The following is a 16,554-nucleotide window of genomic DNA, read 5'->3' on the forward strand; positions in this document are numbered from 1 at the left end:
AGTACCTGGGGTTTTGTGTAGGCTGGGAAACTATCTGACCCCTCGTGGACAAAGTGGATGCAATACACAGTTTCCAAGAGCCGCATAACCATCACCAACTCCGGTCCTTCTTGGGGTTCATCAACTACTATTGCAGGTTTATACTACACTTTGCAATGCTCACCACACCCCTCACAGATGCACTCAGAGGACAGGCGTCAGGGATACTAAGATGGATGTCTGAAATGACAAAAAGCTTTGAGGATCTGAAGGAGGCTATGTATCACGATGTGGTAGTACATACTCCTTACTTCTCTGCCCCTTTTATCTTATAGACCGATGCATCTGGCAGCGCCCTAGGGGCAGGCTTACTACAAAGATGGAGGGAAGATGAGCGCCTGGTTGCATTTTGCAAGCCGCAAACTTAGCCAAGCTGAAACCAGGTATGCCAAAATAAAGAGGGAATGCCTAGCCACACACTGGGCAGTAGAGTATTTTAAATATTATCTGATTGCCTGGGAGTTCCTGGTGGTGATGGATCATGACCCACTGCAGTGGTTAACCAAAACACAGAAAATACCTGCGTAACCCACTGGGCACTCGCTCTTCAACCTTTCAAGTTCATGGTAATACACCGCCCCAGCAAAGATAACCTTGTGGCAGATTTCCTCTCTAGATATATCAGCTCCGAGGATCCAGCTGAGAAGGCACGCCAAGCGCATGAGAGGAAACACCAGACAACGTGGGATGCCCAGCAAGATGTCAAAATGCCACAAGGCAGCTTAAGGGGTGAGGTATGTGGTGGTGAGAAGTCCCCACAGGTGCTAAGGGTGCTGGGGGCATCCCCAGGGTGAACAAGCAGGCCCCCCGTGCCCCAGTAAACTTACCTCCGGGAGCGGAGCCAGAGATGCAGCTGCAGCTGCGTGAGATGGCATTACGCCGGCTCTTCAAATAGCTGTTTCCTGGGTGGGGTGGTGCCTGACTAATTGCAGCAGCTGGTGCTGCTACCACAGGAAATTCAAAAACCCCGCTGGAAACCAGCGGGGGGAGAGAAGGAGAGAACCACTGGGGAGCTCGCCAGGCAGGTGGTCACTCCAAAGGCTGGCAATAGCAGCATTGCAGGCTCTGCCCCTGGCAATAGCAGCATTGCAGGCTCTGCCCCCAGATTCAAAGCAGGGGAAGCAGCATCCTGCTTCAGGCTGGGTATGGTCTTTCCCCAGCCACCTTAATTTCAAAGCTCACAGAAGTGTCCCTCTCCCTTGGTGGGAGAAGGACGCCAGAGAATGGGAGCTCAGCCCTCTGGGATCAGGTTCTGAGGCTCCAGGCGCCATAACATACAGGCAACTGACCAGCGCTGAAGCTGATGCTTTAGAAGGGGGCTTGCTGGGAATCGTGGAACCATGAGTAGAACACCAGAGTGGTTAGCAAGTGGACGGGGTGTAGGGGAGGCAAAGCCCCGAGGAACACTGCAGCCCTGTTGTGAGTACCCCCGTCATCAGGTTGCTTGGGAAGAAGAACACCACTGAACCCCTCCTTTCTTCAGGTAACAGGAAGTCATGGCAAGTGAGTTGGGGGAGCCCAAGGGGGCAGTGTGGTACTCACAGCATTCACTAGAGATGCCACAGGGCATTTGATAACAGTCTTCAAATACCTATATGGTGGTTATTAAGAGGATGCTGACCAACTATTCTTTTGTGTCCACCAGGTACAGAAAATGGAACAATGGTCTTAAATTGCACCAAGGGAAATTTTGCTTCCTATTGTTATAGGAATCACAACTTGTGGTAGAGGTGATAACTTTTATTAGACTAACTAGATTTTTGCATAAAAAATTCTTTAATTGCAAGCTTTCAGGCACAAACACCCTTCTTCAGGCATAGGAGAAAACACTGTAAAGTTCTCCCAGGCAGAAATTAAAGTTCATATTTCCTAGGAGAGTTAAAAGGCATTCTTATAGGAAGAACTTTCTCATTCTGAGGGTGGTTAAGCATTAGAACAGGCTACCCAGAGAAGTAGATAGAAAGACTCCTCCTTGGACGTTTTAACTCTGTTGTTCCCATTACTGTTAAACTAGGGGCTGCTTTTCCAAAGAGCCTTGGCTCAATTCCGATGCAATTTATTATTGTAAAATAACTTCCAGGTACCACTATGGAGTTGCCTTAATTCTATCTTTATGATAAACTTGCTCCAAGGTATACAACCATATGACATGGCATTCAAATCACAGGCAGTAGCCAGCTCTGCACAATCAGTGCAACTGTAGCAGTTACCAATGTAACTGTGCTCTTTGGAGTTGACCCAGTAGTAACAGCTGTCGGAATATTTTCTCTTATATAAAGACAGACCCCTATATGTGTCCCTTTTAGACAAAGATTCAGGCACAGGCCTTTGATATAAGATCAGAATGAAGCATGTGTGCATGAGCATGTGTGTATGTAAAGGCCCCAGACTTAGAAGCATTTACTTATAAAATGGCTACATCATGCAGAGAAAAGTAGACCTCTGCATAGTGAAATTAGCAGTTACATTAGGGGCATCCTACTGAAATAAATGATTATCTCATTTACTAATGACCTGTGAGAAACAAAAATCCGTATGCAACTCATTTCTTAGCTACTGCTTTGCAAAGCAGCACAATCTGTTAACTGACTGCATTAAATATCTAATTGAATTAACTCTCTAACAAGCCTCAGAAAACCTACTGAGAGCACTTTGCTTGATTATAAACATTGGGCCAAAGTAACAGACCTATTGATTTGGTCAACTCCAACTTATTTTCTCCACCCAATTTAATTTGTGTAGAACAAAACCTAAGTTTTAGCAGGGTCTCCCATTCTACCCTCAAGGGAAATAACTTAAAGTGACTCTGGGTACAGGGTTGGTATGTAAAGGGTCAAAGAAAGCATTTATTATGATACAGCTATGGACACGGGTCACATTATAAATGCAAATATGCTTTCTAGTGCAACTATTACACAGTGTTACTGACACGGTCATCTAGAATAAACAGATTGCTCCAAAGGGAAATAAACTAATTGTTCTGTATATTAAGTGTGGCCCCAAACAGATTCAGTCTTATTTCTTTGCAGTTTATCACATAATGAACATACAGTGGTGACCTCTTCCTCTAGCTTCTACTTTAGTTTCGTCTTTTCACCTTACAGCATAAACCCTTCAATACCAGTGCTGTAACCTCAACTACTAGTCTGTCACATTTCTGTTACCCTAATAATGCCTGGTTTCACTTCCTGCACCAGGAATTCAAAATCAACAGTTTTTTCTGCCTAACCTCCTCACATGAGTGTCAAAACATTTCAGTTGTTAATTCCTGACTACACCCAGTTAGGTAAATTAGCCATAGTCTTTTCACTATTACCTCCCTGGCTACTGTTCTCATCAATATTATTTCCTTTTCCTCGTTATCCATTCTCCTGCCCAGTGATATATATATTTTTTTATCTAGTGCCACAGCCTTGGAGCCAAGTTGATTAAACCTGCTCCAAGTATATGGCCATATGATATGGCATTCAAAGTACAAACAGCAGCCAGATCTGTGCTACCAGTGTAACCACTCTTTGGAGTTGACCCAGTAGTAGCAACTGTGGAAATATTTCCCTTATAAAGACAGACCCCTATATATGATCCTTTTAGACCAGGAGTAAGGCACAGGCCTTTGATATACCAGTGGATCTTAAATACAAAAGTGACACTGAAAACATTTACCTTATTTTCTTGGGGAAAAAAAAAAAAGAGAGAGAAGACATTTCTACCTTATTTTACTGATATGTTCAAATATTTATATTTGTGATGAACAGCTTTCCTTTGCAGGAACTACACCAGTTAGATCCTGTTATATCATTTAGGTGTCTTATAAATGTCTGTTATTTTATCAGGTATGGAAGCCAATGTGCAACTGCCCAGGTTTCTTAAATACAGGTTTAAAAAAATCATTCATTCTAGTGCTTCTTCTTTTGACATTTCAATTTCTGACTGCTCATGGGCAAGGAAAGGAGTTTTCAAAAAAAAATTGAGAGCTGACATGGCATAAAGAGATAATGATATAATGCATCAAAATAAGGTTTACACTGTGCCAGGTGTTATTATACTTACCTGAGGTGAATTTGTATAATTAAAAGTGAACAATATCATGTTGAGAAGCTAATGAAGCATTCAATTAACTTTGTCTATATCTCAAGACACATCAAAAGCCCTAGCTAAAGAAAAATTATTATTAAATATCCAGTCTGAAGATCTCAGAGCTGAGAACTGCTTATATTTTATAGAAGACAAAAATGGTGCAAGGGAAAAAAAAAGCCAAATACAAACTCCATGTTCATACATACATTTGTACATAATAATGTAGTTAAGCACCACAACAGATGACAGGTATAATCAGTCTTAGTAGAAAATACACTAATTATGTTACATGTGAACAGAAAGATTTGTCATGCAAGACAACTTATGGTTAGATATTTGCAGGACTGAAATAGCAAAGGCTACTGTCCTGGGGATAATGAGAAGCAGGACCAGGAAACCCTGCCTGCGGGGCTCAGCACTGAAAAAGACACCAAAATGGAGGAAAAAAGGCAAAACATTTACTTACCTGCAGGAGACGCAATGCTGGAAGACCGGAAGGAAAAGCCCACGCAGTTTAAAAGCTGAGCCTTTATGCGATTAAGGCCAGCAGGTGATGTCACAAGGACGCACCAGCTGGCAAGGATAAAAGCGGCTGCCGGCAACAGGGAGGAGAGAGCGAGTGAGGAGACAGAGGCTGTCTGTGCTGGCAAAGGACAGAGCCAGTGTGATCAGGGATCGCCAGGATGGCGAATGGCAGCAGAGGCTGCAAAGGATCTCCCCACCTGGGGTATAAGGTTGGGGTGTAGGGGAGGTAAAGCCCCATAAACATCCCGCAAACAGAGTCGTCATCCCTGAGGGGAGCTTCAAGGCTGAACCCTCCAATGATTTAACATTCAAAGACATGGCAGGCGAGTTCAGGGAAAGCCAGAGGGACAACCAAAGCCAATCGTGGGGAACCCACGAAGCCAGAGAGCAGACATCTTCTACTGCCCGTGCCAAGGCGGCGCACGAGTGGGCACTCGAGGCCAGGCAGGAGCAGATACAAGCTAACTGTTCAAAAGCATTGACCTCTTAGAAATGTAGTATTCAAGCTAGTGGTTGCTCTTCTGTAGGACAGGGGTGTCAAACTCATCTGGCTATGTAGACAGGATAGGACTTGTCCACAAAGGACCCTCTATAAACTGGGCAGACAGTTAGGGGGAGCCTTACCCTTCTGCGTAATCTGTCCCTTTCTTCCCGGATGGCATTCATGGTAGCCTTGGTCCTGTTCAGCTCCTCCTCTTTGCTGCACAGCATGGCAGTGAGGCTCTCATTCTCTTCCCTCAAGCCAGCCAGCTCCTTTTCCCATCGAGATCTTTCTTCAGAGAAATTTGGATAAAGGTCCCGTCCTAGCACACCTTCTATTTCCTCTACTGTCTGCAAAAACAAAATGACACTAAAATAAAAAGGAGCAAGACAACAGGTTTTGAAGAGAGACTGTTAGCACATTAATCACCACTCTGTAATGATGTTAAAGGAGACACATAAATTATATGTACAGCGTATGCCCCCACATACAGAATTAACGCATTTAAATTTGTACCATTTGTTTAGTTTAACAAAAAATATTTTAAATTGCAGCTAAAATTATAGTATTTTATAATCTCCCCACTGTACAGCACCACAAGCACACTGACAGAAAAGGGGTGCTTTATAAACAAAATCACCATCTCATTTACATACATACATATAAACAATGCTATACAGTTTGCATTTACACAGCAACCTTTCCTCTGAGGATCTCTAGGTATTTCCAGTGCATTGAGTAAGCCTCACCATAGGTAAGTGAAGTGCCTATTTAGCAAGTAAAACAACAGAAAGACATTTCCAGTTTGTGCCTGGCCCTTCAGCAGACATGCAGGGTAGGACAAAACCCAAAGACCTTCTCTTTACTTTAGCAGGCTTTGCTTCAGGGACAACTGCATCTCCACATGTGAGGGTGGCAGAAGGATGGGTTTTTTTATGCATTTGCAGGGACACCCTGTCCGCTCTGGGGAAATATAAGATAAGAGAAGGCGCCTTAGCCAAGCATCTTGCAGGGAAAGGTTTCATTATTCATTAAAATGGTGCAGCCTTTGCAGTCCCTATGTACGTCATGGCCTTAGGAAGGAACGGTGCACAGACCCTTCCACATCTTCCTCCTTGTCTGGACTGTATTTATTTCAAAGACACAATTAACACAGTATGGTTGCCAACTGTCCTTGCTTTGGAAGAAGATGATCTGACTAGCAGTTTCTTTCTCTTGGTATGGGGTCACGTTTCTCCTTCATATGTGCTTGTAATAGGTTCACAACTATAAACTTATTGACCCATACTGGTATGGATCAAATATCAAAATATGCTATTTGTTAGCAGGTGCCTACCCTCATTTGCTGATTAGCAATCCCTTGTAATCATTCTGCAACAAAAAAGCTGCAATCCTTCATTTATTATTTGCACCAAAATCTACAGGTCTCCAATAATCAAATGCAGGAGACAAGACACAGCAGCAGCCATTCCAACACAACTTAACGCTTCAAGGAACATTTAAAATTCTGGATGCATGAATGGATTTCATTCTTGAAATGTGAAGAAGGGGAAATAAAACTCCTTAGAGACAAAGCACAGTAAAAGAGGGTACTGGAGAGTCTCTTGATATTGAAAACAATATACTGGAAAGCCAGTCAAGGAGTGAAATCTCTTATTTGGAATAAGTTTCACATTTACAATTAAATCTACTTACTGGCAATGGTTTAATATGCAACAAATCTGACACGTATTCTCTTTGTCAGCATCCCTAATTTGTTCTGATGCCCCTTTCAAACTGTAGTTTTGCCACAGGAAGAAAAGGTGAAAGAGCAAAAATGAAAAGAAAAGGAAAAGATTCTAAACTCTTTACCTGAAGACCTCTTTTGGAAAAGAAACATAATAGGTTACATGTACCCACCTCTAACACTGACACACATCCCGCTGCTCTGACAGGCATAATGACAGCAACTATGGATATAAATTAACTAAATCCAAATATAATCCTGACCTTAAACTCCCACAGTCTGATGAGACTGACATCCATTTGCTGACTAAACAGTGGTTCTGGGTCTTTGGATGCTTAGACGCTTTGCCATAGCTCTGGTTTGGTGACTAGCACACCATGGTATTTGTGACAAAGAATAAACGTTAATTGGGACACAAAATATCTGTGTAACTACTGCATTATTGATTTTTCCTTCCACTCATTAATTAAACAGTGTTACAACAAGTTTGATTGTGTACAGTGATACATCAAAGGTACATCCAGGATCTAGCTTCATGCACTGTAATTAGACCCAGGAGCTGATGATCTGAGCACAGAAGTGGATGCCAGGAACACCTTAATTCCAGTCCTTACTCTGACACTGCTTCCTGTGGTATCAGACAAAACATAAATTCTCCCCACCTCAGTTTTTCTCAATACCTTATGTCACAAAGGTCTGGCATAGAGATCATAGACAAAAACTTTAACAGATGTTTTAATCTTCACAGCTTCATAAGTGCTAGGTATCCATTACTTTGATAGATATTTGATGTTCTAAATATCTTAAGCATTAGTCAGCCTACCCTATGTAAAGTTCTTAAACAAATGTTACTCTTACAATAACACAGATAGATGGGCAATCTGTTCATCTGAAGGTCTTGTATTGTTTGCAAAGCAAGAAACTGCAACTTGTGCAAGCTACAGGTTTTGTTTAGGTCAAACGCTTACCAGCAACAGTATTAAAATGAAGATGAAATCTAATCAGCAAAGGAGGAGGACACAGTATTTCTACATATGTGGGCCTGCAGCCAGGAACATGGCTGTAAGTTAAAGCACAGAATCAGGATTCCCGGGCCCTGTTCGTGTTTCTGCCATCTTCTAGGTGCTCTTGTCTAATAGCTCTCAAAGAAAAGAGGCACAAAACGGGCCTGGGGTCAGAGAAGCCAATCTCCAGGCTCTGCATATATATTAACTGTACATACACTCTTAACTTGTTTCTGCCTTTGTTGGATTATATCCAAGGCAGTTTCTTCATCACCTTCTGAAAAGCCTGTGACCCCCTGGCTGCTATTATGATTCTAGCACTAACAATCCAAGGCTACGGCAAACAGAAAAGCATTTGCCTCCCCTATCCCTAGCTCTAAGTTAGTTATGCAGACAGAAATCATGTGGAGACAGGAGAACCAACTGTTGCCACTTACTTACACTGTAAACATCTGACTACTGTTTCACTCAGTAGAGCAGGGGTGTCAAAGATATGGCTGACAGGCTGGATTCAGCCTGTCAGCCAATCCGTGGTGCTGCCTGTTGCTCTAGGACATGTCCCGCATGCAGCATGTGTCGGTCCCAGTCTTCTGCTTGCTGTGTGCACTATACACGGGAAGCTGGTGAGCAAACAGGACTAGTCCAGGGCAATGTGATGGCTCTAGCACAGAGGGGTGGTCTATGGGCCTGATTCTAGACAGCTTGATACCCCTGCAGCAAAGGATAAGTTACCAGCATTAAGCAAGCTAAAGAGTGTTAAAAGGCAGCTTCTGCATCTTAATCTGCCTCCTACCCCACTGAATCCACTTGCTGCACTTTCTGCAGGAGCTCTCCAGTAGGTAGGTAAGAAAAGGCACATCAGTCTTTAAAGAACAGTCTTGGTAACTGAAGATGTTTAATCCCAGTGCTCCATAAATACTGGATTCACAATTAAAAGCCCTAGTCCCAATTTTGAAAGCATTTCAAGAAACTCTTCCAAGATACCTAATGGATTATCTTGCCCTTCCTTCTCATTCTCTCCCTCTTCACCTCCATCACTTCCCCAGACAGCTACATTCTTTCTGCTAGAAGTACCAAACTCTGTCTTGAAGGTGACACCCAGAGGGAGGCAGACCACTGCCATTAGCAGTCCAAAGGCTATGAACTCACTTGAGAAGGTCAGAATGGCTACAGGCCTCTTTTGTTTCTGTAAGGCTTTCAGTTTAGCTCGCCCACAGCCACAATAAAAACAAAGACAGAAAGGGAAGGAGATAGAACCTGGACGAAGAAGAAACAAGAAAATATTGCCTGAAACAATTAAACTAGATCACACAGTTTTACACTGTGACTGAAATAATCCTTACAAAGTGCTCGGATACTATAGAAGACAATCACTTTGTAAGCAACAGATTACATAGAGAAGTGTGGGAAGTCTTAGAAAAGAAATCAAATAAAGTTTAGGCCATTCCAGACAGTAAGTTTTTAAATGTTTGATAAATAAGTGTGAGTCTGGTCACTTATACACTTTATAGCTGACAATTCAGTAACCTAAGGAGTCAACGGGAGAAGAACATATTGGCTAAGGACAGACTGTCCCAGGGAACCACGACGGGACTTACTCGTGGCGGCAGCGAAGCCCGAGCGGAACATCTGCCGCTTGTTTACACTGACGCGACCGGAAGTCAATGTCGATGCTGGCAAACGGACGCCGGCGATAAAAGTCTGCGGAGAAAGGACGGCTGGGGGAACGAGCTAGGGGCCTCGCACCAGCCAAGGCAGAAGGCCTCAGAGGGGAATGGGCTACGGACCCCTCATTAGGAAGCCCCTCAAGCAGGATGAGCTGCCAACTGCTCAGCTCGAGGAGCAGAGAACTCCGGAGATGAGCAAACGGCTAACTCCCCAGAGGGAAGGACAGGGAACCTCAGCAGGGAGCTGCAGCTTACCCTGACGGAGGGGACGATACCAGCTATGGCCAGCTGTAGGACGAGTGAGGAGCAGCAGACGAGCTTCGAGGATGAGGAATCCAGCTGCAGGGAATTTTGGGACTGTGAACCTGAGACGTGTGGGACTTGCAGGTCCAGTGTTGGGGCGCTGGTGCGGGGACACGATGCCTCCAGAGAGGGTCAGGACCCGGAAGAGCGCTGAGAAGGCGCAGTCGGGTGGAGGTCGCCGCCAGCCAGCTGCGGTCATAGACTAAGAGGGTGTGGGGTAGATGGTGCGGTAGGGGTTGCCCAGAGGGGACCTAGGAAGGTCCAGGTAAGAGGCCCAGCCAGTAGGGCTGTGGTGGCCTAACTTTCAGTTCTTTTCAGGTTTGTTTTCCCAGTAAAGGGATACCCCAGCTGAGGGGTATAGCTGGGGAGGTAGGGTCAGGGACCCCGTGGTGAAACCCTACCTTGGCCATGACCCTGTCCCGGGTCAACCAGGATATGAGGAACCCGAAGACAAGGGCGGGTCAGACCGGTGAGGCAGTCGGCCCGTCTGTAGGAAGCCAGGTCCCACATTAGAGGGGAGCACCAGAGGAGGCGTAAGGCTGGGGTGCAGGGGTGGTGGAGCCCCACAACGTGACCGCCGAGGGATCCCAGGCTGAGGAGTGCCCAGGAACCGTCCTAACTGAACCTAAACAACAAGTCGTGGCGGGCGAGAACTAGGGGGGGGAATGGACGTCATAACACCTACTCCAGACCGGTAGCATTCCAGGGTGATCAGCGACAGTCCTCCTTCTAAAGGCGACTACCCACGGGAAGGACCCTCCCCCTCCAGTCTGGCGGTCACACAGACATTACACATAAACTGGTTTAAGTGATCAGAAACTAGTTTAAACCCGTAACAGAACAGACGTTCAATGCACATAAACCAGCTCGAAAATGGCTGAAACCCATTTGAGCATGAGTGACTGGTGCCTCCTGAACCTGAGGGACACCCGCAGAAGCCATCAGCAGTGGCAGCCCTGTCAGGGGGAGCACCAGCCCTACCAACAGCATCAGTGTTACACACTGGGGGGACACCGGCCCCATCATTGGAGGCATGTGCATCCCCTACCATGCCTATGGGTTTGAGATAAACCTGGCTGAATGTAGTATTAGACTTAACTGATTTGGCTCAAACCTGTTTATACAATGTCTGCCCCAGAGCCCTTGCTAGTTTAAGTTAAATCAGACTCCCTCAGCATCCCAGCATGCTCTCTGGGCTGGGTGGGCTCCACAGCAGAACTGGCCCCTCCCCTCTGCTCCCTGGCTTCAGCTCTGGCAGAGACTGTAGGTGTTTGCCTGGCTTCTGCTCCCCCCCTCCCCTCTACCTTACACAGACACACAGCATTAGTTAGTAAACCACATGTTGCCTACGGTCTGTGCTGTGGCAGATGGGACAAAGGCAGAATCTACAGGTAGCTGGCAACGTCCCTCTGTTCTTTTCTTAATGGGGTGATAAACACTGAGTTAGGGAGATAAACAGTGTTTTATCAATTCACTGCTGGGCTGGTGGGGGGTGGAATTCCTCCATAATCAAAGTGTCCCACCAGGGCCTGGCCACACCCTGCTTAGCTCAGCAGTGTAGAAGAGAGGGAGCGCTGCTCTAGCAGCCCCCAGCTTCTATCCCGAGCCACTGCAGGCATGTGCCTGCAGGTCTGGGATGTCTCTGCAGTTACCAACTGATTTAGCCTAGCCAGGTTAGACTAACCTGCAAAGATTGAATCAACTCAGGCTCAGGCTTTTTGAATGTTTGTTCCTAGCCATTAAGAGAAAAGGATGGTGAAAATGCCACATCAAATAAGTATGACCTTCCTAAATTAAAAGTCCTTCAACTGAAGCAGCGTAGAAAATAATTTCTGAATCAAGTAAGACTTAAAACTCTCAATATCTTCACAACTTCTGAGAGTAAAGCTTCTGTATATTTTGGGGATAAATAGGTGTGTAAGTGCTCTCCCATTTTACCCTGCTCAAGGTCCAAGAAATAATAGTAATGCATCTACTTTTGTAACTCACTTAGCCTTAATAGTAAGTCACAAAAAAGCAGTAAACAGGAAAAGGAGCCACCCACCATTTGTGTGGACAGTTACTAAGCAAAATGAAATAAGATCATGCTTGGGCACCTAATAGAAAGAACACGATTGAGCCCTCAGTCTTTTAGGTTTATATATCACTTTATCTAAGAAACAGTTTTCCCATCTGACAAAAACTAGAAAATTCTGTTGTCAAAACAAGCTGTAATGATCAATAACTGCTATGCTTAGGACAAAGATTCCTCACAGTAGCTTATTAAGAATTTTAATTAAATTAGAGGACGCCATTCTATTATCTTTATGCGATCATAATCCTGCAACGAAGCAAAGCAGAAAAATGCTGAAAACAGTTAAGGATTTTCTGGCAGGAAAAGATCTCTGAATCCACTCTTCCTGGCAAAACTCCAGATAACACAAGCTAACAAGACTTTTCTGTTTTAAAATGTCTTCTACATGGCACATTCTGAAGGTTTTTTGATGGGAATAACATAAACTAAACAGGTTCTGAAATAGGATGAAGATAAAGTAACAGAAGTGCTTTACATCTTCATCTATTTTCTGCAACTGGACTGCTAAACAGTTTTAATTTGCTTTTCCATCTTGTACCAGAACAACTTGTTTTCCCCACTCCTCATGCACGGTCTGTGGTGGATATTCATGGATAATCTGGTTTCCAAGCTCTTTGTTTGTGCTCTGCTACTTACACTGTTGGACAATCCATTTATGGTTTTGCAATGTGGATAATTAATTACATTAAGATACATTTCTGTGAGTATTAACCAAATTATATTTTGCTCTGTGCTGGCTTTAGTTAGAAATAATAAGCATAGGATGTGTGTGGCTTACCTACTGGTTTTATAAGAAAATAAAACAACAAAATTGAAATGACAGTGTTTTGCCATGGCCCCATAATTGCAATGAAATAGTATACATTGTATTTACAGATATAGTTACAAGTAAGGTACAGTCACTGAATGCTATCTGAGTTAAGATATTACTTGTTAGCTCAGCTACCCTTACTAAGTCAGTTGATATTATACCTTAGTTTCTCCATCTGTAAAATATAAATGAGATCCATTCTTTTAGATATATGGATGAAAAACACGTTTCAAGGCCTACTATTAGCATCTTCTATCCATATATAACAGAGGCATAATATTATATATCTATCCCAGAAAGGCGTTGTGAGGCACAGCAAGTCTTTCTGAAATGCTCCGAGATTCCCAGATGAAGAGTGCTTTAAATATAAAATATGACTATGTATCTCACATGTGTACATGATATATTCAGTGATTAGTAAATGCTGTTGCACCTTAATAGCTAGGTCGCAATGTTCGCTGGCAGTGGTGAGCTGTTCAATGTGTCTGTCCACTTCTGCTACAGACAAACTACAACTGCTCTTCTTCCGCCCACAGACTACATTCTCCAGTCCTGTCAGCACTCTCTGCAGTTCTGAGTTCAAGTCACTGCAGTTATCTGTGAAAGAGAAAGACCATGTTAGACAGGCACCAGCTCTAACCAACCAGAAGACTACAATCTAATATTGATCAATAGCATTTTACAGGAGAGTAACCAGTCTCACTATATCCCGAGGCCTGAATTCTCAAATAACAAACTGCTCAAAACCTAACATATAAACCTGCTACCCACTTATTTGGAGAGATCACTTATTTCAGAATGATTTCTTTGCATGCAGGCATCATTTCAAACACACCACATGTTACCACATTTCTATGCAACCGGACTGCCTAGTTTTTGCTGTTCTCTTTCCTGTCACTGTAGATTATCTTAATCATTCTTTGTGCATGATCAGAGATTTTCCTCCTCAGAATCAAACTGCTCTTCTGTCCAGTTTACTCAGTGATGCTATAATCTACTAGCTCTTAAAAAGAACGGCCTTTTGGGGATTGCGCTTGAACATTGCCAAATTTTAAAAAAACCTTCAGAAACCATGCCAAGTGATTGCTTTATGAAGCTAATACTTCAATTCTACTGCTGTTTATTTTTTGTGCATTATTGAAAAGGATACTGGGAACATTCATGCAACCCAATAAAAGTATTCATTCTTACAATGCTCCACACTGTAATCACATTAACAACCTGCTTTAGTATAGGAACATACCCACAAGCATCAGATGATCACTCCCTTTCTCCAGTGTTTTGGAGGTACTTTGTCATTGTGGTGTCATCCATTTAACTCCTTAGTCTTGTGATACCCAAACAATCCTTATGCCTTGTGAGCTAATCTTGCAATCTTTTCATATCCTCCCCCAAATTAAATTCAGTGAGAAATAATAGTAGTCCCTCATGTGCACATATGGCCAGACTCACTCTTGGGTTATGAAAGCATCTTGAATATATCCACTTCTAGGCCATTAATTCTGTAAGCTTCAAACTATAACAAATTACTGCACTGTAGAGCACATGGTGGTCTTGAATTTTATGATGATGTACTATTTTCACAGAACAGTTAATATTAAAAAGACTGTCATGTATCCAATTTATGTGCATGGGTTACTCCTTTACTACTGCTCCAAATAGGACTTCTTTACAGTCAAGCTTTCCAAATAGATATAACCTTTATGGCTGGAGTTTTCAAAGGCTGGACACAAGCATTCCAGTCCCTCTGAAATTCCCTGGAAGGTGGAGGCCTACCTTACTTAGGCTACTCTGAAATACCTCAGCCCAAAATGGCAACTAACAATAAATGAAGCATAGGGGTACTACAGACTATGAAATAAATCACTTTAAATTCAAAATCCAAATTAGTCTCCTTTTTAATTAATATCCAGTCAATTTGTCAAAATTGGCTACCTATGCTACAATTCACTTGTGGATACAGGAAAACAGATAGCTGAGCACAATGCAACATTTGTGTGCAAATCTAGTGCTGCAGTTTAGACAGCCACTTTAAAAAATATGGACTAATTAACGCTTAAAACAAAATAAAAAACAGTCTGAACACTAAAATAATTCTATCCACCAATGCACCAATAAACACTTTCTTTTTTACTCAGGACATGGACCTAACGTTGCTACTCAAACATTTTTGCTACCTCAAAACTGAAACAGAGATTTGGGTCTTTTGTGTTTAAACAGCAGTAGCAATAATAGTAGGTTCTTATTCTTATGTAGTCTTTCCAGCTTTACACAAAAAAAATTAATAGTAGGTTGTTATTCTTATGTAGTCTTTCCAGCTTTACACAAAAAAAATTAAGTGTTCTTTTCATCCAGGAATAGGCCTGCAACCTAGCCTTGGAGCTAATGAAAAATTAATGTTAGCAAAAGCAACTTCCTGTTAAAAACAAACTTCTCAATGGCATTGTAACTATGGATAGGCAAAAGAATCCTGCATTCTGCATACGTGTTAAACCCCCAAGGAAGCCATGTGTCCAAAAACTTCCTACTCCCTCAAAACCCTGCTATAAATAATTATTCTGTAAAACACATTCCTCTTTATAAATAAAAGTAACTTCTGAGTCAAGGACACACCATGAAAAATATTTAAGTGTGAAATCTATTTGCTTAGCTTGCACTTCTGCAACTCCATAGCTTCCTGTATCCACATTCTGTCCCAGTCGACAAAATAATCCCTTCACAAACAAAATGTCATATGCTAAGTTTTCCACCTAAGGGAATGTTCTTCCCTGAAAATAAGAGTTCATAATAATGTTGGAGAGACCTGCATCTCCAAGAGAAGCTAATTTAAAGCCAAACAACAGGGTTTACAAGCTACAGAACAGCAGATTAACAATTTTAGTTCTTGATATTTTATTGCCTATAGCAGTAGAGAAGCATATCTAAATGTCTTAGTTTATCATGACATGTAAGTGTAGTTGGTGTGTCATTGAGCTTGCTCTACTAATGCAGCATACAGCACCATGTTGTTATCAAGTCAAACTTAAATAACATTATATGGATAAACCAAAATAAGGCTCACTTTTAAAGCAATACTAAAAACATACAAACAGACAGAAGACTGCGGGTGTATAGGAAGAGTATGGGAATTAGACTAATTCCTTATGAATAAAGTATCATTTTTAATGTGCCTGTGTTACAATGGTTATGTGTACTTCCATATGCCCCTGCTGTGCTGGGAAGTTAAACGCCAACGTTGCATTAATATATGTACCAGAAAAAGTAATACTGCTCATTGAAATACCGTTGTCCACGATGAGTGAACCAATTAAAGAAAAAATCCACCACCCAAAACACAGAAAAGTAAACTGAATTACAAAAAGCCTTTCAAGTTTGTTATTAGTAAAATAAGTAAAGACAATAAACCAAACTTTTTGGGCTCAGTGTCTAAAAATTAAGCCTTTAAATCAGTAGCCCTCAGCCTTTTTTAGATTCAAGGCATCCTTTGATAGACTCAAGGCACTCCTCAGAAAATGTCAGTGCTTAGTTTTCATTTGATTTTCAACTATAGAAAGATAATAGAGCAATTTCTTCTGTTGCAAAGAACTGAGACCACAACAGGACAAAATGCTTTTAACACTATGGACTCCTATTTGAAATCTCTGATTTTGCCCTGTGAATCTTGTTTGCACACCTAACAAGGCTAACATTGTGTGGCACCCCGTGACACCCCTGAAAGGATCTCAAGGCAACCTGATTGGGAATCACTGCTCTCATAATTAGGCACTTACGTGTGGATTTGGGAGCCTAAATCAGACATCTGAATTTGAAAAAAAAACTGCCTATGGTTGCTTAAAATATAGAACTA

The 16,554-nt window shown here is 42.5% G+C and overlaps 1 protein-coding gene across 2 annotated transcripts in view; it reads right to left on the minus strand.

Moving 5' to 3' along the window:
- Positions 1-16,554, minus strand: part of MCC (mutated in colorectal cancers) — a 357,260-nt gene that overhangs the window by 67,989 nt on the left and 272,717 nt on the right. For both annotated transcript variants that reach the window (XM_019532486.1, XM_019532487.1), the window contains 2 exons: positions 13,141-13,304; positions 5,266-5,472 (listed from right to left, as the gene is read on the minus strand). In XM_019532486.1, the coding sequence (XP_019388031.1) occupies positions 5,266-5,472; positions 13,141-13,304 (371 nt within the window). The remainder of the gene's footprint in view (positions 1-5,265; positions 5,473-13,140; positions 13,305-16,554) is intronic.

Source organism: Crocodylus porosus, unplaced genomic scaffold (assembly GCF_001723895.1).
Source record: "Crocodylus porosus isolate Cpor-Errol unplaced genomic scaffold, CroPor_comp1, whole genome shotgun sequence".
Taxonomy (NCBI): Eukaryota; Metazoa; Chordata; order Crocodylia; family Crocodylidae; genus Crocodylus; species Crocodylus porosus.